Genomic DNA, 24,846 nt, shown 5'->3' on the forward strand with positions numbered 1-24,846 from the left:
CTGGCCTGTCACCCCCGTGGTGACAGGGAAAGGGAGGCCCCAGCGGCTGGCCTATGGTTCTATGAAGCCTCCGTGTGAGAGAGGCTGTAAGTCCGTGAGGGCGAGTGAGCATGTGAGCGTTTGCGTGCGTACACTCTGGAACATATGGAAAAACAAGAGAGGGACAAGGGCTCCAAGCAGAGGTGACTCATCAGGCATTAACTTGTTTCTGCAGAGTATCCATCAACTGCTAATAAACTCCCGAGTGCTGGCAATCTTCTTTGAACTTTCTTGTGGAGGGAGCTGGGCTCGGGGGCCTGTACCAAAGACCCGTGAGATCTGTATAAGAGTTCTCTGGCATGCAAGCTTGCTGGGGAGGAAGGCAAGACCGCCCTGCTGTTTTAGGGAGGAAGGTGTTTTGAAATGTAAGAAACTCTTGCTTATGCTTATTATCCCCTCTTGGGGCAAGAAACCTGGTCTGGAAAGATGATGGGGAGATGGACGGGGGTGGGGGGGAGTCGCTGGGAGGGAGGTTCAGAGACCCTGGGTGGAGCCTCAAGATACTTTGTTTCATGGAGCTCGGCCCTCCTGAAACCTGGCACCAGCTAGCTGGGAAGAGGAGGAGGGGTAGGAGGTGCAGGGTAGGGTTGGGTGGGGTGGGGGCCTGGATCAAGTTGCCTGTGCCAGGCCCACCAGAAAGGGGTGGGGGGCTCCACCAGAAAGGGGTGGGGGGGCTCCCCCGCCGGCTGCCCAGCAGCCTCTGGGGGCAGGGGAAGCTGGGGGTGAGGGGTGGGCCTGAGGTTGGAGAGGCCCAGAGCCCTGGGGGGAGGGGGAGGGGGAAAGGGAGGGGGAAGAGTTTGGGCACATTTCTCTTTTATCTTGTGTAGCCCTCCAGTCCACCCAGCAATTTGCCACCAGACATCCCTGGAAAAAACCTTTTTCTGTTGAGGTTAATGGCCAAGCCCAGATCACCAGCAGTGATAGGTGTCCCTGTGCATGAGCAAAACCCTGGGAAGCCCACTAGGTGCCCTAAGCCGCCCTAGGACCCTCGCCAGCTCCTTCCCAGCCCTGCCCCTCCAAGCTTGCTTGCCCCACGGCCACCCCCAGACTCCCAGCGGCCAGCTACCTCCTCTCTCCTCACCGCTCCTGGGCTATCTCCACAAACACAGAAACCCATGCCTTCCAGCAAGACCATCCCACCAGCAAAGGCCTCTTTAACACATCACACTTCTGGGGGCCTGGGACAACATCCTACATTGCCAACTCAGAGATGTGCCCCAAATTCCCCACCATTAGGGCTCATTTCTGGGAAACACTAAGCATCATCTTCAGAGAAGCACAGTTCCCTGAACTGGGCCACAGCCCACAACCATCTCCCCACAAAGGTCAAAAGGTTTAGCTCCTAGAGGGGCTCCCTGGGCCTCCGGGGGAGAAGCGGGGAGGCTCTCACACAGAAAAGTGTCCCTCATTCCAAGAACTAAGGAAGAACCACAGAAGCCTGCCTTTGACTTTTCCTCATGGATGCTGATACTTATTCTCCAAAGGCAAGACTCGCAGGCCCTTGTTAACTTCCCTCAGCTTTACAACCTTTTCCGGTATTTTCAGCAACTTCTCTGCCTCCTCCCAAAAAACTATACAGGGGCTTGTTTTAAAACTGTATTTGTGCATTTTAAAGCATCCAAAAGAAAAGCTGTGTTGTAAAAAGCCAACTAATCAGATGCCTGCTCACAATTTTTTCTTTTTATTACAGTTTAGGGAATTTCTGGAGCAACCCCAGAAAAATGCTGAATCCGCCTGAAATTCCTTTAAGGTTGTTCTCCCCCTCCCCTTCCTCATTTCCCTTAAAGCATAAAAACCTACCCTTTAAAAGGAAGGGGGGGCTGTTGAGAAAGGAAAGGATTTTGCTTGTGTTTGCACTTGCATTAGGGAAGACCACTTAACAAGAAGCTCCCTGCCTCTTTACAAAGAGTTATTTAATTACCCTGGCTCATGAATGAACAGTCCTGACCCTTCTAGAAGACCGGAGACTCCTGAATGACTCGCACGCCCAGGGTTCTCAAAGGCAGTGGGTGACCAGACCCCAGAATTTTCCATTTTTGTCTGAAGGCGTGAGGACATGAAGAGAAATGGAGAGAGAGGACAGACCAAGCTCAGTGCCTCAATGGCACCATTTCTGGTCTCTTGCTTATGAAGCTGACCGTGAGGGCCAGAGAGGCAGGACTGTTCCAAAACATCCCATGGTGCTCTGAGGACAGGGCACGGGCACGGGCACGGACAGGAGGCCATTGGTGCCCGGCTACGTCACACAGAGGAGTGCTGCTGGGGAATGTGGGGTCCCCGAGATTCAGGCCTTTCCAGACAGGAACACAGCAGGGAACCAGGCCAGTATAGATAGACTGAGCCACAGCAGTGGGGCCCACTGTTACCCGTGCCCAACTGCTGGGGCACAGCGGACAGGAGTAAGAGGTAGGCTAGGAGAGGTCTAACCCACTCTCCTCTCTGCAAGGCTCTTATAAAGAGGATGTCTCAAGGCGCCTGGATGGCTCAGTTGGTGAAGCATCTGCCTTGGGCTCAGCTCATGAGATCCCAGGGTTCTGGGATCGAGTCCTACATCAGGCTCAGCGGGTAGTCTGTCTCTTCCTCTCCCCCTCGCGCTCTCTCAAATAAAATCTTTAAAAAAATAAATAGAGACGTCTCTGCCAAAAATCCCACAGTGGGTCAAGGCCTGTATGCCCCCTCCCCAGCACCCCAGCAGAGGGAGACTGGGCAGAAAACAGCTGCTTTCACGCAGATGGCTAAGGGCAAGCAAAGGGCACACAGGGAGACACACAAGTTAAACCCAGCAACCCTGGTACGCAAACACGGCCACGCCTCGCCTGCCACAGGTCCAGGGTCCTCCCTCCGCGGGACTCAGGCGCCACCCTAGGTTGCCTCATCCTGTCCTCCCCCCACCTCAGACATCTCAAAGGTTAACAGCACCCGTCAGCCCTGTTCCCCACCCTGGTCAGGAAACTGGGCTGTCCCAAGAGCAACCAGCCCACTTCGGGGACAAGGACTGAGATAAGAGGGACCATCTGTCCCATCTACTCTCAACCCAAACACTTGCAATGAACAAGGAACCCTGCTGGGTCTACTGTCCAAGCCCCAAAGACTGAAACCTAAAGCAGCCGTGGAGAAAACCCACTGGGTCTGAGCTCCACTCAGGTTCTGGAGGGAACTCGAATCTGCCAGGTTTACGACCTCGTCCAGAACACCCAAGATTCTGCCAGGGCTCCCTTTGATTCCTACAGACAACCCTGGGGTTTGGAACGTGTTACCCACAGGGGCTGAAACAAACTCCAAACACTTCCAGTTAACCCTGAAAATGCTCAGACTCAGCCCATCACCGCTAACCCCAAGTTCCTCCACCAAAGAGATCAGGGAATGGATTCTGGTTGGTAGAAGGCAGGACTGAGAAGGTTGGGCTGTTTCCAGACTCTGGAACAAGATCTCTTCATTGAGGTGGATTGGGGTGGGGGTGGGGGCGCACAGGAGGACCACAGGGTCTGCTTCAAAAGCCAGAGAACTTGCTCTGGGGTCCCTGTGGTCCAACCAGCCGGACTCCCCAAAACCTGGCCCCCAGGGAACTCGGACTGTGCGATACCCCCACACCCAGCTAGAGTCCGACACCCCTTCAGACCTCTCTCCCTCAGCACCTTGGCAGTGACTTAAGCTCCCAGAGCTCCCAGGGCCAGCCTCCCAGGGCTGTTGTGACAATCTGATATGAAGTGGCCAGGGGCCATGACCTGGCTTGTGCTACACATGCTGGTCTCCTCTCTCAGACATCTTGCTTGGGTTCTCCAACTTCTTGAAAACGCTACCCAATGCTACCCACCCCTTCTCCCCCCCAGGGAAAAGAACAGTCTTGGGTCATGCCCATACCTAATGAGCATTTAACTATGCCCGGGCCCAGGTGGAAGGGATCACATGACAACGCTATGAGGTTGCAGCCTGTTAGTGTCTTTATGCTGTGAAAGGGGGAAAAGAGGCACCGATCACTTGCCCAACAGAGCTGGAACTCCAGGCCAGAACAGTGGCCGACGTGAGCCGCAGTGGGCAGCTACCTCTGACCTCTGAGGTTACTGGCCCTCTCCAAATACTAGAGGAAGAAAATTAAGTGTCCTTCAGAACACGCTTTGGAAACATGATGCCTACTTCACATTTTACTTCACTACTTCCCTTTCAATGAGGACCCCGAGCGTGGGGTCCAGCTCCTCTGCACCAAGCGGGGGAAGGAACCGGGTTTCTTGGCCAGCAAGCCGCTCTACGATCTTGGCCAAGTGGCTTGCCCTCCCCCAGAGGCTCAGTCTGACCCAACCCTAACTAATACGAAGGAGGCAAGGACACAACAGCCCCCCCACCACAGGCTCTCCAGTCTCTGGCTATATTCTGTGATCCACAGAAGTGCCCCATCAGTATGAACACAGGTTCCATTTATTTTTACTACCTTCCGGAGAATAAGAAAATCACGCTGGGGAGCCTGGCACATTTTTGCATTTAATTTGCAACAATAAGACAAAACAAAATCAAATCAAAAGGGAAAAGAGATTTGAGCCAGATTTTGCGGTGTCCCTCTGTAAACCGGTTTCTTTTTTTTTTTTTTAAGATTTTATTTATTTATTTGACAGACAGAGATCACAAGTAGGCAGAGAGGCAGGCAGAGAGAGAGAGAGAGAGAGAGAGAGAGAGAAGCAGGCTTCCTGCGGAGCAGGGAGCCCGATGCAGGGCTCGATCCCAGGACCCTGAGATCATGACCCGAGCTGAAGGCAGCAGCCCAAACCACTGAGCCACCCAGGCGCCCCTAAACCGGTTTCTTTTTAAACGTGGGGAGGTACAAGCTGTGTGTGCTCTTTCGTCGCTCACCGATCTCAGGTAGAGGAGGATCGCCAGGGGAGGGTCTCCGCCCATATCACCACTTTGCTTCCCAATGTCTACCCAGGCCTGGCCCCCTCAAGTTTCTCGCCATCACCTCTCTCCTCCTGCGAACTCCTGAGCTCACGGATTCAGCAGATCCTGCTTATCATCTAGGAGACTGAGAGCTGACTGTGCCTTACAACCAGTTCCTGAAACTAAAATGGATTCCTCTACCCTCCACTCCCCCAACAGGCCCCACCTGTGTCCCCCAAGGTCCCTCAAATGTCCAAGGCCAGCCCCCAGCCCAGGAGACCTCCCTAAGAGCAGTATTTGGCCGGCAGAGACTATAACTGAGGGCAGTGCCGGGCAGGGGGGGAAGCCACACAAATCAAAAGCTCCCATCTGTCTCGCCAGCCGGGCTGACACGGCTTCCTGTGGCCCAGCCTTCAGCCATGCAAATTATAGCGTGTACCCGGCTGCCTGCCTTCTGAGGAGGCCCGCTCTGCCCAGCTCCAACAGGACTCAGAGGAAGGGTGGGGACTCCCAGCCCGGCCAACTCCATTCATAATATTTACAGTAAATGGGCCTCTGGCTGTTGAGTGTGTACCCAGGCTCCTCATTTCAAGTTCGAATCTCAAGACTCTTCCCCCCTCCATGGCGCACCCTGACGTTCCCACCGTGATCCACCCTCCCCCTAGAAAGGGCATTCACACACATGCGTACACACAGCCCCCAGACCTGCACGGCACGTATCCGCCATGGTACCAGGTAGGACCCTGGTCACACTCCAAGACGACACAAGTGGGACCATCACCCAACAGGAAAATGTCCAAATCATTATCTCCAGGCTCACCCCCCAGCCAGCCTCCCTCCTAGAGACCGACCAGAATTACCCCCCACATTCCACATGTAGATTCCCAAGTGGGAAGGCATACATGAATCCGACCCAAGAATCAGCTCTTAAACGAGTAGAAAGTTCCTCCTCTTCTTCTCTGCACTGACCCCGTCTCTAAGTATGTGGGCTGCACCTTCAAACTCCGTAAGCATCTTCATAAAAATGGATGCAGACGTCAACTGTTTTGAAGGACACGACCCCCAGAGGTACGAGGTACAGAACACTTCCCGCCTGGTTCTGCGGGTCTTAGGGCTCTGCAGGGAGCTGCTTTTGCTGTGGGGCCCTTTAATAAAAGCCCCATGCACAACGACCTCCAGTACCCCGAAAAGCAGCACAGTATTACAGGACCCAGACACGGGCCCTGTCCCCCCCCCACCTCCCCAAAGCTCCTGCTGGACTCCAGCTTTTCTAAAGGGTAGGAAAACCGTCGGAGACGTGGAAAAACACAGGGAGAAACAAAAGTCCTTTTCATCCCTCCCCTCCCCCAGCTCCCCTTGTTCCACAACAATTATGAAAACTGTTGGATGGGATGGCATTTGAACATTTACTGCATTCCGGCCAATAAATTCCAATGCAGGATCTGATGGAAAAGCCCCCCTCTCCGGCCAGCTCCTGGATCCCCGCCCCCATGCTCGCTCCCAGAGCCATCATTCCTCCTCTTTCTTTACAACCCGACACTGGGGCCTGGCCAGGCCCGGCCCGCACTGTACTCACAGGGAAAAACAACAGACTGGAGACAATGTGCAGACTGGAAAAGTTAATCATTACTTCTGTCTACCTCTGTAATCTAATCTCTCTGGCTTTGACACACTCGCTGTTCACCCACCCCAGCCCTTTCACCCCCAAAGCACCCAGGGCCTCCCAGGCCTGGGGTGCCCACCCCGTGAAAGAGGAATGAAGCCTCCCCCACCCTTGACTACCATGGCGAGGCTCCCAAAACCCACCAGAAATCGCCTGCCGCTCAGGGCTGTGTGCCTCATGTTTCATAGGACTCGGGCCTCCCATACATTTGGGCTCCAAACTGGCTTGTATTACTTGTGGAGAACCAGGCTGCCCATCCCCCACCACCCCGGGACAGACTCGGCACCCCCACCCCTTGCGCTGGGGCTCCCCTTCAAAGCCATCTAGTTGCATCAGGGAGCAGGAGGGCTGATCTGAGTCCCCCGCCCCATGGCATCAGTCCGCAGCAGACACACGGGCCAAGATGGCGCTGCCCTACAATGCTGCCCCAAAAACCAAACCCAGGGTTACCCCATGACCCAGAAATCCCACTTCTGAATGTGTATCCAGAAGAGTCCTGAAGAAATTAATGGCACACATGTTCACAGCAGCATTTTTCACAACAGCCAGAAAGTGGAAGCAACACAAGTGCGTCCACTGAAGGATGAATGAATGAAGATGTAGAGACACCTACACTAAGAAAGGACCGACACTGTGGCGCGGGCGAGGACACAGATGAACCTTGAGGAGGTTCTGAGGCATGACATCAGCCAACCACAGAACGTCACGTGTGGGATGACTGCACTCCTATGTGATACCGAGCACAGTCAAATGCACAGAGACGGAAAGAGAAGGGGGCTGCCCAGAGCCGGGGGTGGGAGGCCGGCTGGGGGGTTAGGGTTTTGAGGGGACAGTTTCAGTTTGGGAAAGAGAAGTGGTCCTGGAGAAGGACAGTGGGGGAGGCTGCCCACAAGGTGACAGACTCGTGCCTCTGAGCTATGCACTTCAAAACGGTCACGATGGGAAATGTGGGGTGTATTTTGCCCAAACAGTTGGAAGGGAGGGGCATCTGGGTGGCTCAGTGAGTTAAGCACCTGCCTTCAGCTCAGGCCATGATCCCAGGGTCCTGGGACTGAGCCCCCACCCCCATTGAGCCCCACATCAGGCTCCCTGCTTCTCCCTTTCACACTCCCCTTGCTTGTGTTCCCTCTCTTGCCATCTTAACAAAACAAAAAAAAGAAGTTGGAAGGGAAAGGAAAGGAGAGGGGAAGGGAGAAAGAGGAAAGAAAATAGACAAAACAGAAGAGAAGGCCCGACCTCTTTTAATACTTTCCGGTGCTCTGCATTAATCTGGAGGCCTTAAGTACAGGTGATTCATTGGTGGGCTTCCACCCATCACAAGCACAAAGGCCCCCTGAAAATGCATGCAAATTTTGGTATGCATATGCATTTTTATGGGGAAGGATTCCTCAACTTTCACTCATTCTTGGGAGAATTTGCAAGCCAAGAAATGTGAAGAACCATCATGTTTTTATTCGCGCATGCAAGAGGCCGTTTTCTACCCAGCACCTCAGCAACAGGGGGTCTCATTACCTCCCCTCAAAATCCGAGAACCAAAGACCACACAGATCACAGGATGCTTTTTGCAAGTTCTGCAAGGGCACTTGGGAGAGACCAGTCCAACATCTTATTTTGCAGATGAGAAAAACTTGAGGCCCTGGAGGCCACCGGTCAGCAAAAAGCTCCACCTTCAGCCAGGAAAAGTCTGCCAGCCCCTAGGGACAGACACCTGGGGGGGAGTGCTCTCCCTCCCACTGTCATTCTCCAGGGCCCCTCCCAGGACTCCTGCATGCCCCCCACCACAGGCCTCCTCCCCCAGGCAACACCACCCAGCAGGGGTCTTCACTCTGACCCCACTGAGCTGGAGATGGGGCCCATCTATTTTTAAGAGCTGTACTGTGCACCCAAGCTCGCAGAAGACTCAAATGGCTCTTTCGCTCTGGGTTACTGATTAATGAGGGGGAGGGGTCCGTGCTGGCTGAGAGGCTGCCCAGGGGCTGGCCAAGGTTCCCTAGCACCTCCTGGAGACCCTTCCTGGCCTCCACGTTTCACTCTGCCTACTGCACAAGGAAGACGCTTTCAACTTATTAGGGGCCGGTGGAAGCTGGGGCAGGGGTGAACGGGACAGGGTGACAAGAGCAGCTTGTGACCTCTGAGAGGCAGACGCAGAAAGGTGCGTCCAGAGAGCACAGTCACTGCCTGGTGTCATATTGTTTCTGTTCCTGTTGAGCAGCCATCCCAAGTTCAAACTAAAAAGGCAATTCTGAAATGAACAAACCCGAGAGCCACTAAACAGTCCCTGGCCAGCGAACTGGGCCTGTCTGCTGACAGGAACTCCCAGCCTGACAAGATGAAACCGGAGTGGAGATCAGTACTTTCCTTTCCTGCCCTGGATCAAACCTCACACCAAACCAGCTCTCAGACTGTTCGGGCCAGTGGGGTTCCACAGCAGAGCGAGAAGATCAATAGAGCGAGTAACCTCCACGAACGGAGCCCTCCGGCAGCCGGGGGCGGGGAGAGCGTGGAAACAAACACGCTCTGGTCACTGCCTGTTAGATCACCTCACACAACACCACCGCCGTGGGCCCGGCCCCCCCCCCCCCCCCGCATGCTGCTGGCATCTCAGAATCGGCCTTGACCGGCAGATTTAAAATTAAAAAGCGCGAGATGCATCCCTAAATGGGTGCATTCAGAACCAGAGTTCTAAAAGGAAAGTCAAGCTCTAGGGCTTTCAGATTGCCCCTGCACTGTGACTGTCCAGACATTAATACTATCTTCAGAGACATCAGTGTCTCTGTGGCCCTTCTCCCCCGCCCAGCCCCGCCCCGGGGCTATGGTCCCACAACCCAGCCAGGGCGTGGCTGGCCACCTCCCCCCACCACACCACACACCCAAGTACTATCAGAGTCTGGATTATAACTGTACCTCCTAATGCCACTGCTGTTATCTTAACCATCAAGGGGAGGATGGGGGAGGGGGCTGGAGCGGGAGGAGACAGGCCTCTGTCTTTGTTTTATCTCAACTCTCAGCAGACCACACAACCAAAGCAGAGGCAAAAGCCATTGAGAGCAAAGCTCTGCCTACCCTGCGTGCTCAGACAATCCCTCCAGGGGCCCATCCCTGCACCTCTGCCTCGTCTTCCAACACCTCACCCCACCGCCCACCTCCAGAGCCCAAGGGTCCTGGCTCATTCCGTCCCTTGGAAACCCGTGGAAACCGCCTGAGAAGCTGCCCTCTATCTGTAGTCCGGACACAGCCGAATCCCGTTCCTGAGCCCTCTACCTCACTGACCCAAAAACACCTCCAGGAAAAATTTCTACCAGGGGCCCCCAAACTGCATCCTCCACACCTCACAGGGCCTAGCACATAGTAGGTACTCAATAAATCATCACTGAATGAACGAACCAGAGACCTGCTGGCTTCCTGAAGCGGCTGGACACCCCCCACCCCACCCCAGCTTTACACCAGCCAGAGGGAGGTACAAGTGAACCTAGCTGGGAGGAGGAGCACCCCTTCCAGCCAGGGGTCAGCCAAAATGTCCAGGCCCCACTCCCAGTGCCTGGTGGGAAAAGAGAAGCCCCTGTCCTCAGCTACTTCCCAGCTAGCTGTGGCCGATCCACAGAGAGGGGTTTCCAAGCCAGGCGCCGGCCCGGCAACCTCTGTGGGCACACCACCTGCCCACAGCATTCTGCCTTGGCGTCCTGCTCTGTTTGGACAAGTTCCGCTCACCGAGTGTTCTCAACAATACTCTTACACACCCCACGGCTCTTGTTGTGTTATGAAAACAAAACAATGCACGCTAAGGGAAAAAAGCTGGGGTGCGGGGCAAGTGAGTGGGGAACCAGAGCGTGGCACACACGAATCTCCTTCGGGTCTCTATCCTAAAGGGGGCCCCTTTGCAGCACACGCTGGGGCAATGGCCTGTGTCACCCGAACAATGACATCATAAGGGGGAGGAGGGGGGCTCAGAAACCCAGAGATGAGTAAATGGAAACTTGTGTTTTTATACCCAAGGGACAATATCCCACCTACTTCATACTGCCTGGGGCTGTGGCAAGCCCTCTTGCTGGGGGAAGCTTCTGGGTGACTGGTGGGCCCCATCACCCCCCTCCCCCACCACTCCTCAGGAGCACCCCAGAAACGTAGTCTCAGAAGGTAAGGAATTCCTGGGGGTTGTGGGGTGGACGCGGGGCTGGGCTCTATGGCTGGAAAAAAATCAAGGCAGCCTGGACTCCCCACCTACCCCATGCCAGGTACCCATGTTAGGGGAAGGTAAGGCTGGGGTGGAGAGCTGCAGGCACGAGCAAATTCTTACCTACCACCCCCGACCAAAAAAATAAGTTGTTTTTTTTTTTTTTTTTTGTCTTTTGCAAGTTAAAACTGAGCTAATGACACTGGGTGGGGCTCCGTGTTGAGGACCTCAAGCAGCCAAACCAAAATTCACTTCCAGCCAAGAGCTGCTTGGCCCCACCATTTGGGGAAGGAAACTGAAAAAGTCATGAAAAGATTCTTTAGTGAACCAGGAAATAAGGCTGCAGTTAACATTTCAACTGAAGGTGACCCTTCTGGTCAAATATTTTTTTTAATAATAAAAATAACAAAGTTCTCAAACAGCCCCTTTCTTCAAGAAAATGGCCTAACAGTCCTCGTGGGAGTGGAAGGGGGGGGTTGAAAACCCGAAGAAACAACACAACCACAACAACAAAAATTCAGGGCTGGCCTCCTCTTAGACACTACCTTTTGCGAACAACTTTTTTTTTTTTTTTTTCTGGAGTTCTTCTTATAAAAGGAATGATGCAATTTCCTGTCTTATCCCAATATTTCCTGTTCACTTACAAGGTGAAAGTTATCACTGTTTTAAACTGTCCTGAACTCCACAAAAAGCTCCTTTTTCCATCCAGGGCCCCCATTCCCAGCACAAAATCTCCCCACCTTAGAAGGCAAACACCTTTTTTAGAGTTGGCTTCATTAAAATGTCTCCCAGCTCCGTGTGGCAGACAAAATCTCCCGGATCACAGCTTCCCTAACCCAGATCCCCAAGGACACCCCACAGGCAGACGTGGAAAGGGGCCGGGGGCAGCCCTAGCGTGTTTGGGTACAGCCGTCGCTGACCAAGTCAATGTTGCTTTCTTGGTATGTTAGCCACTAAATTGAGAACTGGACCTCAGCTGTTAATAATATCTTCCCGCTGAAAATAGCCCCAAGAGGAAGCCTCTCTGTGACAGTAGGCACCCGGCCAGACTCTGGGCTAGCCATTCAATCCCGCGCAAGGAAGATGGTAGGACCAGGAGTGACCTCCCAGTGGCCGTGAGGTACAGTAACCTTTCACGAGGCTCCTGCAAAGGGAGGGCCCCCGGGGAAGTCACCCGCCTCCCTCTGCAGCCCTATAAACCTCAGTGGGGATGTCACACAGACCCGGGGTCCCAAGCTTTGGGGGATGGGGACAGCCCCAGCATCGTTACTCAGTTTCCAATCCCCAGGCTGGCCAGGCAGTCGGGAACCAGGCTGGGCAGACCTGGGGGGAAAATACTATCTGAGGCAGAGAGGACACCACCAGGGCACTCACTTCCCTTGCAAAAAGGTCAGGCTCGGAAAGAACCACAGGGAACTTTCCTGCCTCTCATTTCTGCAACCCACATGGAAAAGGGAAGGTCAAAAAAAGAAAAGAAAAAAAGAAAAAACAACACTGAGAAGTGCCCGCTTCTCCCCACTTCTTCAGGGAGTTAAGAGTTAGAGAAGACAGGCCCATCCATGGGAGCCCCTCAACCTAGGAGACCTCAGAGGTATTATGGGAACAAGCGCTTGTCAACAGTAGCTCCCAGGTACCGAACACAAGCGTCTCCATTTTTATTCTCTGGAATCACCGTTCTTGATTATCCAAGTATCAGCATGCATTTAAAAGTGACCATAGGGGGATGCCTGGGTGGCTCAGTCACTGCCTTCAGCTCAGGTCATGGTCCCAGGGTCCTAGGATAGAGTCCCACATCGGGCTCCTTGCTTGGTGGGGAGCCTGCTTCTCTCTCTGCCTCTGCCTACAACTCTGCCTGCTTCTGCACGCGCTCTCTCTCTCTGACAAGTAAATAAATAAAAGCTTTAAAAAAAAATGCTTTATAAAAAAAAAAAAGTGACCATAGGTCACTACTTTTAAAAATTGGGGTAAAATACATGTAACATAAAATGTACCGTTAGTGACAGAGTGTATTCCCAGAGTTATGTAAGCATCAGCAATACGTACATGGTTCCAGAACATTCTTTTCGCCCCAAAAAGGGAACTCTGTCCCACGGGCCACTTTTACAATCTCATTAAAGGGCAGAATCAGCTGGAGGAAGGTGCCAAGTTAACACACCTTGTGAAGCTACTCATCAAGCAAAAATCCTATTTGAGAAGAGGTTCATTCAGTGAGATACTCAAATTCTTCGCTAGAGAGAATGACACCTGTGTGGCCACCAAGAGAAGGCACAAGAATCCACCCCCCCACCACCGCAGGAACACAGATCTCTCTGCCCCTCCTCCCAGGGCTTCCTCAACCTGTCAGCACCTGGGGAGCTCCACATCCTAGAAGCTCACCTGCACACCATGATGCAGAAGATCCCAGGGTGTCTAACACGCAGCAAAGTCTGGGACCACCACCCTAGGCCTCGTGTCCCCCCCACCTGCTTTACAATTGCCACTGTGGGTTCCAAGCCCAGACTGAAGCGAACGGCTCAGGCTGGCTGTCACGCCACACTGGCAAGAGCTGGATTTCAGGACAGCGACAGCAATAAATGCAAAAGCAGCCAAACTTGAGCAGGACTTTAGCATTTCTTCCCTTTCCGTTGTCCTACTGGCTTGGAGCTTGCCACAGAGCCTCCTCCCCCGCAACAGGTCTAGAAGTCCACCCTGCTACAGCCAGGCTCTGCTAAGGAAAGCTCGAAGGAGGGTGGTGAGATTTCATGTGCTAGACTACAGCCGGATGTGACCCTGGAAACTGGCCCTCACCTGGCCCTCTCCCCCTTTGTTGGGAGGCCCTGTTCTGCCTTGGTGACCGAATGCAGGAGGCTGCATTCTGGCCAGTTCTGGCCAGGAGAGCAGCCCAGATTTGCTCCAGAGAACTTCGTCTCCCTGCACTTAACCCCTGCCTGCCTACCTCATTCTTTCCGGGACAAAGGGGATTTCATGAATGAACCCACATCCAGGGCTGAGAGCATGGCCCCAAGCGTTGCAGACGCCTGAGCTGCTGTCCAGGACTGGTCTTCACGGGGGAGTGGGTGTGCACCAGGTGAGCTGGTCCAGGCCCGACTCATTACCCTGGCCTTTAGGGAGCTGTGGGCTGGGTCCCTAGAGATCCAGACTGTCTGGAGTGAGTAGGCAAGGAGTTCACTCACAGTCCCATGTGCTGGTACAGCTGACTCTCCCCAGCGCCTGCTTGGATGAGCTCAGCCCTCCTTCTCCACCACCACCACCACCACCACCCCTGGCATTAGAGACCTCAGTGAAACCACAAGCTGCTTGTTCCCAGGCAGAGGAAGGAGACATGAAAAACAGACAGGCACCCAGGTCCAGATCCCCAGCGTGCCATCACCATTCCAAGCTGGACAGTAATAACTGTTCCCACGGAGCTGATGAACTTTGTTTAGAAACAAGATGGAATCATCTTTCCTAAGCTACTTGGTTTGAACCGAAGTTGACCATGGACTGAGCCAGAGCACATTTCCAGATTATATACAGCTAATTTTGACGACTTCCTTCTCTGTAGCGATCACAGATGCCAGCAGGGATCAGAGACAAGGAAGGGACAAGCTCCAGGAGCGCCCACGGACCTAAGCACACTCCCATCACCCGTAAGTGGGAACGAGAAGCCATACATGGTCTTTGTTGGTTTTGGGTTTTTTTAAATACATGGCTCTTAAGGCCCTCCCCTGGGCTGTTGGGACCATGTCTCTCCGATAAGCAGGACTCTGAACAGCCAAGAGTTGGGGCTCCCTCAACCGCACTCCCAACCCCTCAAGACACATCAGTACCACATCAGCATTGCCCTCCACTTCCTTCCTTGAATTCCACGGTGGCATCTCTCTGGGAGTTTAAATAACTACGAACTGCTAGCCTCCAATCCCAGCCCCAACTAAGGCCAGCTCCAGACAGGAGTACGCACAGGGAGGAGGACGGAGGACGGGTCAACCGCCCAGAACCTGCAGGGGAGAGAGACGGTGCTCCTCTAACCCACCCAGGACAGGACAGATGAGCTAAAGGAAAACCCCACAGCGAACTCCAGACAGAGACTGCAAAGATGGCAGCTTCTAGCACATGCTTTTGTATCACTGTACCACCAGGGATACAGGCAAAACTCTGGGAGCAAAATCCTCCCGCTTCCACCACCGGGCCAAACCCTAGAAGCTTCCCCTCTGCATCAGACCTCTCCCAGGCGGGTCCTCCCCAGGCCAGGACCTGGTCCAGCGTCAAGGGCCCACTCAGAAGCTCCATGCCTTTCAAAAGGCACCACACAAACAACTGAACTCGCGGCTGCCGAATCAGGGCCCAGAACCAATCCACAAAGCACCCCCCGCACTCCCAAAGCCCATCTCCTCGTGGAAAAGCTGCTCTGCCATCCACCTACCCCAGGTGAGAGGAAGGAACCCACGCCTCTCCCACAGCCTGCCTGGGGACCCCTGCCTGCTTATGCGCTGGTGCACAGTCGTCGATCTGTACGTCTGCAGCACGCACAAGCACACACACACACACACACACACACACACACACACAAAACCATACACCAAGCAATCCATCTGTCTCAGAGAGCCGGCTGTCAGAAATGAAAGTACAATCTCCTGGAACCGAGTCCCAGCCTTCTAAAAATGTGCCGTTTTCCCAGACTGAGGAAACTTGCAGGGGTGGGGCGTGTTTCACTGCGAAGTCCCGAAGGCCTGGGCCCATCGCCTCCCCGGCCAGACCCAAGCTGCAAGGCTGGATTCCAAACGCAGGCAGCGGGCCTGCGCCCAGGACTCCCAGCCACCCACTCCCCTTCCCCGCAGGAGAGGGAAGGGCCAGCCTCGGAGTCACCCCGGCAGTTCAGGAGGGGAATGCCTTTGAGCACACCCCCACCCCAACCTCCGAGGCACCACATTTTCACATGTGGCTGTTTTTTCTTTCCCTTCTTCCCTTGCCAAGAGAATCAAGCTCTGGCTCCCGCTCCCGACCTTCCCTCCCACCCTAAACTGAGCCCCATTCATGAAGCCTGCTCTCAGCCAGGGCAGGACAGGAAGGAAAACAGCACACAGGGCCTGTGAAAGACACACTCACAGAGGTTATTTCAAGGGGGAGGAAGGGGCAGGTCCTGGCGGCCGCTTTCACCGCTCCCCACCTTGACTGCCCGCTTGCCGCCCCCTTCCCGAAGCAGGCTCCCACCCTCTAGCCTCTGCTGACCCCTTGGGCAGCCTCGTCCCACTTGGCCATGGGCCCTGCCCCATTCAGCCACGCCACCACCACAGCCCCCACCAGCCTCATCCTCCAAGGTGGACACACCCAGGCCACCCCCCTCCCCTGATGGAAACATCAACTTGGGAAGGAAGAGGTTTGGGCTCCCTCCATCTCCCTCATCCTGGACCCGGGCCATTAAATCATCTTTTAGGAGGCACTCTCGCTCCGAAGGGCATAGCTCCGGGCTTTCTCCATGCCCATCACCTCCCCTCCTGACACCCCCAAACCACTGGGCACCAACCCAAAAAATCAAGTTTCTTCAATTTCCCCACACAACACATTATTAATAAACTGCTCCAACCCTGAACGGAAAGAAGAAAGAGCTCAAACTTTGAAGCCTTGGGAATTAGTAAATTAAGAGCTAAAATTCAAAACAAATGCTCTTTCATGTGGGGGGCCCCCTGGTCTTTTTCCTTTTGCAGTTTGGTTAAACCATTGGATCCCTTCAGAGACAACCGCTCCTCCCTAGCAGCTCCTTAGTGATCTAAATGGTTGCAATTACCTTAGGGGGCAGCAGTTAAGTCACTGTTTTACCCACACACCCCTTCCCCCGTTTGGGGAGGGCTTTGGGAACGTGAAGTCAAGCGCCCACCCATCTCCGACGGGGCTGCCTGGGGCATGCTGTGCTGTTGTTTGGCTCTTGGGCCAAGGGAGGAGAAGCTCGGGCTGGTGTCGTCACTTCCCCCAGCAGAGGAGACAGACAAGATGTTATCAATGAGACAACCCTTCCAAAAAGCCCCCCCCTTTCAAAAGCTACCACTTCCCTTGCTTATTTCATGTGGTTCGAAGGGGCTGGGGCTCCTCCCTACACGTTCAAGATCTAAAAAATAATCCCATCTAATAACATCCTGAGTGTGTTCTTTTGCCCAGACCCTCTCCTCTTCCTGGCCTTCTTTCTTTCAGGAACTTTCTCCGTCTTAGAAAGCAGAGAAGACGCAGTTCACACGTTCCTGCAAATTGCCAAGTGTTCCCTGCTTCATCGCTCTGGTCCAGCCCCGTCCTCAGGCCCGAAGCCCCGCCCCCTCTCCGAGTCCCCCTCTCCTTCCTGCTCACTCCTCATTAGGAGCTTTGTGTAAACAAAACCCTCCTGTCCCAGACAACAGTCAGAGTATATTCTGCGCTGAAATAAAAACAAACAAGGGTCTTCCTAAAGGCGTCTTCCAAGCTCAGTTCCTGGGGAGAGCCTAGGAGGGTCTGGCCAGGATGAGCTGAGCATGACCGTGGCATGGAAGCAGCGCCTGACTCCCAGAAGTCACCCCACAGAAGGGGGTACACCACAGTACCCCCCCCCCCGAGATAAATTCTACTGCTTCCATCCAAGCCGTCATGATCCTATACCAAATGTCCCAAAGCAAGAAACGACAAATGCATGGAACTCTGTGGAATTTCTCCCCCACCCCCCCAACCTCCAGTCTACTTTGCCTCTTTGCTCTAGCAAGCTCTCAGAAAACCCAGTGACTCCATACTGGGGTGCAAAAATCAGGTGTAAATCGGATGTCTTCAGAAAAAGAGGAAAATGCTTCCCACTTACACTGCTCATGAGTTTCTCCAAGTTTATGACTCTCTTCTCCTGCCTCTCAAGGACAAGGATGCTCGGCTCCCCAATGCCCCTCCCTCAATTCCGTGACCCTTCAGCACTGGCATTCCAGGCCCTCCAGCACACCCATGGACCCTGAGGAAAAGCTTCCCTCCCGGGTAAGCCCTCTGAGATCTACAGTCTGCAGGGCCTCCATCCTGTGACTCCCAGGCACAGATATGCCCTAAGCTAGACCGGGAATGGCAACTTTCACAAAGGCATGGAGGACATCTATGCAGAATTCCCACCCATTATCTCTCCAAGTTCCAGAAAGCTGGATCCATCCCTTTCAAGCTGCTCAATCATTAAGGACAAGTCGGTAAAAGATTTAAACCAATCAACTAATGAGACCCAAGTCAGCCAAGTACAACCCCCCTGAACCAGTAGCTTCTTTCACAATAATCAGGAAACAGCACCCCGCCAGCCTGCAGCTGGCCCCCACTTCCTCATCCACAGAGCAGGCACAGGGGACTACAGAATGACCAGCTCAGGGCCTAAGTCAACACGGATGCATCCAGTTTAAGCACATACAAGTGAGAATTAATCCCAAACCCGTGGGGACAGCAGCAGGCCACCCCCATTCCTCCAGCGTCCAGTCATTTCAAGAGGTCTTGAAACTGCCAGGAAAAATAAGGGGAAATGTCTCACCTGAAAGCCCCCCAGGGGCTAGATAATTCGTTCCCCCTGTTTCAGCGGAGGAAGGCACAGCATCTGGACAGTCCGCTGTGGATTTGAGAATGAAAGAGAAATAAATAAATACACAAATAAATAAAAACACCAAGATCAATTTTTAAGCACATTCTAAACAGCTTTAAAGAGAAACCACACATTCCAAGCAGCTGACTCCTGCTGCGACGCTGATTATTAACGGACTGCTCAGGCTTCGCTGCCCAGGGCAAGACAGACCACAGCACCTTGTCACCCGTCTGGGCTCCGGGCAGCCAGTTAATCATTGGTCAAGTCAGGCTCCATCACAGACTGGCTGGAAATTTCTCTTTTATTGCAAATCCCCCATTGAGAAAACCAGGTAGTTCCCAAGGTCAAAGAACGCCTGGGTTCTGTTCTCAACCCCCACTGCGGTCTGCCTACCAGCTATCGCTCGATCAAGGGTGAAGACTCTGCTCAGATCCTGGGGCCTCTCTGCCACTCCCACAGACCAGTCTCTCCCTCATCTTGTGAAAGATAAACTTCCCAGTTCTTTAGGACTTTTTCAAGACTGCCCTTGGGCTAAAAAAGTCCTTTTTTTTGTTTTTGAATCTTATTTATTCCAGGCTCCCTGTCCACGCCTCGCTGAGCAGGGAGTCCAATGTGGGGCTCGATCCCAGGACCCTGGGATCACGACCTGAGCCAAAGGCAGACACTTAACCAACTGATCCACCTAGACCCCAGCTTTTCCCTTTATAAATGACGCGTAAGTAGTATGGGAAAGCGTACACATCTCAGAACCACTCCGTGAATCCTACTCCTGTACATGCCTGCATAAAGCCACCACCACCAGATCAGGACAGAGAACATCTCAAGGCTCACAGCTGGAGGGGAAATACCTCCTTCCAGGACTGGTCCAAACTCCTTGTCTCTAAAAACCTTCGCGGGCAGCCCCAGACCTGTAAGCCTCCCCCACCCCCCCACACCCGCCTTCCCTGTCCTCGGCTCCCATAAAATCTTTCTGGCACCCAGCACTTGGGAGTTCCCTTCTGCCGTCTTTGCTGATCGTTTCCCTTCAGATCCCACCTGTCCTAGCCAGACTAGAAGCTTCTCTTCAACATCTGTCACCCTCGGGTGCTCAGCACAGTGACCTGAATGTTCACGAGGATCATTAATGACAATTCTACCTGAGAAATAGACTTGACAGTCTCCCTCCAAGCAACTAAACAAACAAACAAAAAAAGTCTCCAAACCACAACTAATTACGCCATGAAACAAAGATACACAAGACCCTGTAAGCTGTGTCACGCACCACTAACAATGCCAAACTTCCAGAGAGCCCTAGAAAAAAGCTAGCTCAGGAAAGAGGCTTCCTGGTGTCACCCAAGCACACAATTCCAGCCCCCCAACCACCCCAGGTGACCAGCAGCATGTCCCCGGGGTAGTGTCCTAACCAGCTTCCCACTGGATCCACTTGGCCAGATGGGCCAATAGAAGCCAAAGTCAAGAGCAGCCCGGAGGCAAGGAGCCCATCAACAGTCTCTATTCCCCTCCTCAAAGAAGAGGTGAGGGGCTGAGCAGGGCTTAGGACCCCAAAACCACCACCTCTGGGTTTCTCCCACCTGCCCCTGCATTTCTCTTTGTGGCTGGAAGAACAACTTTTCAAAAATTCTCACCAGGGGAAGGGGGAGCGCAGGCGCCGCAGCAGTGGGCAGGGGAGAGAGAAAAAGACGGCGTGTAATCTCGTTTTATCAGGGTGAAGTGTAATTCCTAACAGGAATATACAGTTTTACAGGATACACTTAATCAAATGCAAAACAATAGGGGGAGCAGGAAATGGAGCTGCTTGTTAACTGGTGGAGACCCTACGCTTTCTAAACTACTTTGATGGCCTTCACCATGTTCTAGAGATAGGCCCTAGTTACCCACAAGCGGAAGACACACCTCCCCCACCCCCGTTAAAGATGACAACTGATCCACAGCCACGGCCCCCTGCTCTCCTTCAGTTTTGGCTGGCTCGGTCCCAGGGGCCAAGTGTGTTTCAAAGGAAGAGCCCAGCATCTCGTGGGGCAGAGCTGGGACCACATTCAGGGTGTCAGCCCCGCTCAGATCAAAGGTAAGCCAGGTCGGCACCGACAACCATAAGCGTTTTTATGAAATGGTGCTCTGCCCTTCTACAGAGCCTTTGATCTCAGGAGGGATTTACAAACATTAATTAAGCCTCCCTACCACCCCTGTGAAGTAGCAAAGTATACCTGTTCGACCCACACCCGGGTAAACTGAGGCGTCCCTGACAGTCCAAGGGGCCACCCAGTGAGAGCTGGGCCATGCCCGAGAGCTCATCTCGCCCCTCCCAGAGCTCTCCCTCCCCCGGCATCCCCGGCCCCCGAAGGTAGTCAGGCCAAAAGTCCCAGCATCCAGCCTGACCTCGAGCTACACAGCCAGGGGCTCGCAGCTTGTAAAGGTCCAAGAGGCCACACACCTCCATCCCTCACCCACTAAAAATCTCCAGCAAGACAGACCTCCAAAGTTAGTGTCTCGGTCTCTGCCCTGTGTCACCGCTCTCCAGAGCCCAGGCTGCACACACACACACACACACACACACACACATGTTCTAGGCCATTCCTGGCTCTCACCCATCGTTAAACATTACCAAGCACCCAGTTAAAGTGCTGGGTTCTCTGGGAGGAAGACAGTCCTTAAAAGACGCTAACCTGGGGACCAGCCAAGGAACAAGCTGTTCAGAGGGTACAAGGTGAGGGAGCTGGAGATCCAACTTCTCTCACCAAGAGAATGATTCCTGGAGAGCCTGGATGCTCTGTCAACTTAGTTCTGAGCTTCGTTAAGGGGCACCAGAGCCAGAGGAGCTCCAACCCCACTCCCTGCCAACCACAGCTGTACCCTCAATGCACCAGCTCTGCCCCCTATCACAAGCCCCATGAACCCTGGGGACAGCACAATCCATGGCATCAGAATCATTCACATTTTTAGACAGGCACATCACCAGGCCTGTAGAATGAATGAATGAACCAGTTAATGAGCCAATGAATGAATCATTTAACTCTTCACTCTTTGATCTGGATTTAAAGAGGTTCGGAAAAGTTAAAAGGCATGCGTTAAGAAGTAAAAACAGGGCTAGATCCCAGACTTCCCAACTACGCTTTGGAGGACTGATCCACCTAGTGGGTACCGATCACCTGGGTCCCCAGCCTACTCAAGTAGTTGTCTCCAGCAAGGACCCCCTCCCACCGCCCACCAGTCAAGCCCTCTCTGCACCATCAGATACAATCCGGAGGACACAGGGGGCGGAACCCACAGAGCACTCCCCTCAGCAGCCCCAGACCATAAATCAACTGCTACTCTGAAACAGCACGTCCTTATCCCTTGTGGGAAGGGAGGGGGTCTTCTTGACTTCAAATAGCCCCAAGTCCCAGCCATCTTGCCCCTAGGTTCAGTTAATGTCTCTTTCCCGGAAAATCCTGTTGGTTTGGGACCACCCGGCACCCACGTCTAGAAGCTACCCCAGGACGGCCTGAACCACAGCAAAATAGGAGCTCCCAGCTTTAAGCCCTGGAGTTCCTCCAAAGGCTGCAGAGGTACCAGGCCCCAAAGGCCTCTCTTCCCAAGCTGGAGACTTCCCAGAAGGGATTCTCTTAGCTGTGCGACTGGCTAAGATTTTAACAGTTGTCCATTGTAAAACCTTGTAACTGGTTCTCACCTAATCACCCAAGACCAAAAATCCAGCCTAGAGCTCAGACGCTTAAGAATGCAATGAGCTGATCTCAATTCCCCAGCCAAGTGTTCTCCTCCCCCGTGCAAAGTGTAGACAAAAACCTGGGGCAGCATCCCATCTGTGTGTGTGACTTCAAGGCCCGAGTCCCTGCCCTATCTCCAGCCCCACCATTCCCAGACCTGGCTACCCGCCAGGGTATGAAGACAATTCTTGGTTGGGGGGGTGGTTTTGCCCCTTTAACCACCTCCTGCCCCTACACAACAGCTCCTTTTTTCATTCTTTTGTTTTTGTTTTGTTTTGTTTTAAACAAAACGTTTTTGGGTGAGTAACCAGCTGTTTGAGTTTCCGATTGGCAGGCTAATCACTTCCTATTGGCTGATCTTGAAAACTTTTCTCCCCCTTGGAAATGGCACACTCCTGTCTTTGTGGCTTCTCTGTTTACACACATTTTGCTACCTAATGTCAACACTTGCTAATGAATAAATCTATCACTCCACTCACAGAAAATGAAGTCCTGGCCTGACAAGAGGACTGCCTGCATCCATCCTATGAACGGATTTATCCTCATGTCCCTGCAGGAGACCCAAGACGACACCCTCCCTTTCTATGCTTTCAGGTTTCCACAAGCATTTATCGACCCCTAGTAATCTTTACTCCTGGGACCAAGGTGAATGGTCTTTCTTTCCTTTATGGATCCCCTCCAGATGGGAAAGATGAAGTTAAAACCAGAACAGGGCAGAGATTGGCCCCTTGTAGGACGAACCTCACAAACACTGGGTCTCGATATCGAAGCCCAGCCAGAAGCCCAGCCAAGCTCCGTTCTAGAACAGAGCATCGTGGTGATGTTTGTTACAAATACACAAAGCCGGTTATCTCCTCATTAATGACCATTTATCTGGTGTTTTGTAAATCGAAAGCAAAATATCTCGGGCTTTGCAGGCAGTGGTTAGCCCAGCACCAGGCAGGCAGCAACGCCTCCCGACTTCAGGGAGCGGAGGAGTCCCGGGAGGGCTGGCTGCAGAGCACAGGCTTCGGTTACACCGTTCATTAAAGTATTTAATTTATGACAACGCCCCAGCAAAACTTTTAATTAGTGGGGGGAAAGGCCCAACGGCCAAAACTCATGAGGCGGAAGGACTTGTGGAATTCCAAGAGAGAACTGGGGCCCAACCCTTCACGTCTCTGGCGCCCAGAACCTTGGCCAAACAAAAAACGTCACAAGGGTTGCAGTTTTCAGGTACCAGGACATGTGCCTGAAGGCCCAGGTTACACACAGTCCCTGCTTTTCAGGGGGTGAATCCCTTCTCCCCTCACCGTGCAAGAAGGGGCTCGAGGACACTGGAGCCCATCCCTGCTGGCACTCCCGGGTCCCAGTTTTCGCTGCCCCGCTGCCCCCTGGCACTGTGTGCCCCAAGGGTGAGCCCCTGCCCAGCCAGCCAGCAGCTGAAAGCAGACGACCGCAATGGGGCTGTGCCAGTCTCAAATGGGCTTCCGCTCTGGCCCCGCGCCACCCAGTGACAAAGCAACAGGCAGGCAGAGCTATGCTAAAAACTCGTGTAGTCCCAAGAATTCTGAGAAAACCCAGGGACGAAGTGACTTCCAGGTGTCCTCTGCTTCTGTCGCCTTCACTTGTTTTTGTTTTGTTTTATTTTAGAGCGGAAAAGTGTCCCAACCTACGGGCACAGAGGCACAGTAACAGAAAAATCATTTCCCTGATAAAACATGTCTACTGGCCAGGTAGAAAGGCTTGTTTACAGATTTTCTAACCTCTTACTTTCAACCAAAGCCTTCCCTGCCCCTTTGAAACAGTCTTCCCTCTCCTCAAATTATCCATTCTTCTCACTGACTCTTCTGGCACTCACAAGGTCTGCATTTTCCCAGCAACCTGTCCTATTTGGCGCTGGAAGACACTCTGCGTGGATCAAATTCCACGTGTTAAAGCTGAGCCAACACTGGTGAGAGTGAAAATACGTTAAAAAAAAAAAAGTAACAAAACGTTAAGGAACACCTTTGCAAAAGAGAAAATCGAGATAGACATTCATTCACACACGCGCGCGCGCGCGCACACACACACACACACCCCCAACCCAGCCACAACAAAAACAGAAAAATCCACCAAACTTCCAACAGAGGAAGCCCAGAATCACCTCGGGGCAAGCCCAGCGCCTCCCCAGAGCCGCTGCCTCGACAGAACGATCCGCGGTCTAGAGGCTCCACGTCTAACTTAAGATAGGAAGGATATTTTTAAAATCATCCACTCACCAGTTGGTTTGAGAAAATCCATCGGGTATCTGGAGTAAGGAGGAGGGGGAGACTCTGGAATTAAAAAAGTAAGAGAAAATAAAGGCCGAGCCATGAGAGAGAGAGATAGAAACTTACGATAACAGAGGCATTCTTTCAGCCCAACTGTTTGTCTTAGCTGTGGGGGTTGGAGGCAGGGCCGCGAGGCGGTGATTGCCTTGATATTTAGCTGTCAGATAAACAAAAGAGGCCGCCTGGCGCCAGCCTCGGCGCTCCGCTCCTCCACGTCTGCAGCAGCCCCGCCGCCGCGCTCCGCCGGCCCGGCTGGAAAGCACCGGCTCGGCCGGGGCCGCGCACTTCACAGTTCACGGGGCGGGGGAGGGACAAAGCCCCCTCCCCTTCCCCAACCCCGACTCCGTCCTCCTGTCCGCATGCCCGCCGGGGGCGCCAATTCACCCCCCGCGACCCCCCGCCCCCGCCGCACACGCGCGCAGAAAACTCGGGGATCCCCTTTCCCAGCCCACCCGGGAGACGCGCCCCAAGTGCGCGGGCGAACTTGGGAGGATCTGCGGGAGCCCGAGGCACATCCCCCGCGGCGCACAGAGACGTGGAGAAACGGGAAGCGGTGGAAAAGGCTGAAGGAGGCTGGG

At 53.5% G+C, this 24,846-nt stretch overlaps 1 protein-coding gene across 1 annotated transcript in view; it reads right to left on the minus strand.

Moving 5' to 3' along the window:
• Positions 1 to 24,846, minus strand: part of SMAD7 (SMAD family member 7) — a 30,163-nt gene that overhangs the window by 3,795 nt on the left and 1,522 nt on the right. Inside the window, exons 2-3 of the mRNA XM_059409624.1 lie at positions 24,218 to 24,271; positions 18,226 to 18,300 (exon numbers count right to left, since the gene is read on the minus strand). Of these exons, the coding sequence (XP_059265607.1) occupies positions 18,226 to 18,300; positions 24,218 to 24,271 (129 nt within the window). The remainder of the gene's footprint in view (positions 1 to 18,225; positions 18,301 to 24,217; positions 24,272 to 24,846) is intronic.

This window comes from Mustela nigripes, chromosome 8 (assembly GCF_022355385.1).
Source record: "Mustela nigripes isolate SB6536 chromosome 8, MUSNIG.SB6536, whole genome shotgun sequence".
Classification (NCBI taxonomy): Eukaryota; Metazoa; Chordata; class Mammalia; order Carnivora; family Mustelidae; genus Mustela; species Mustela nigripes.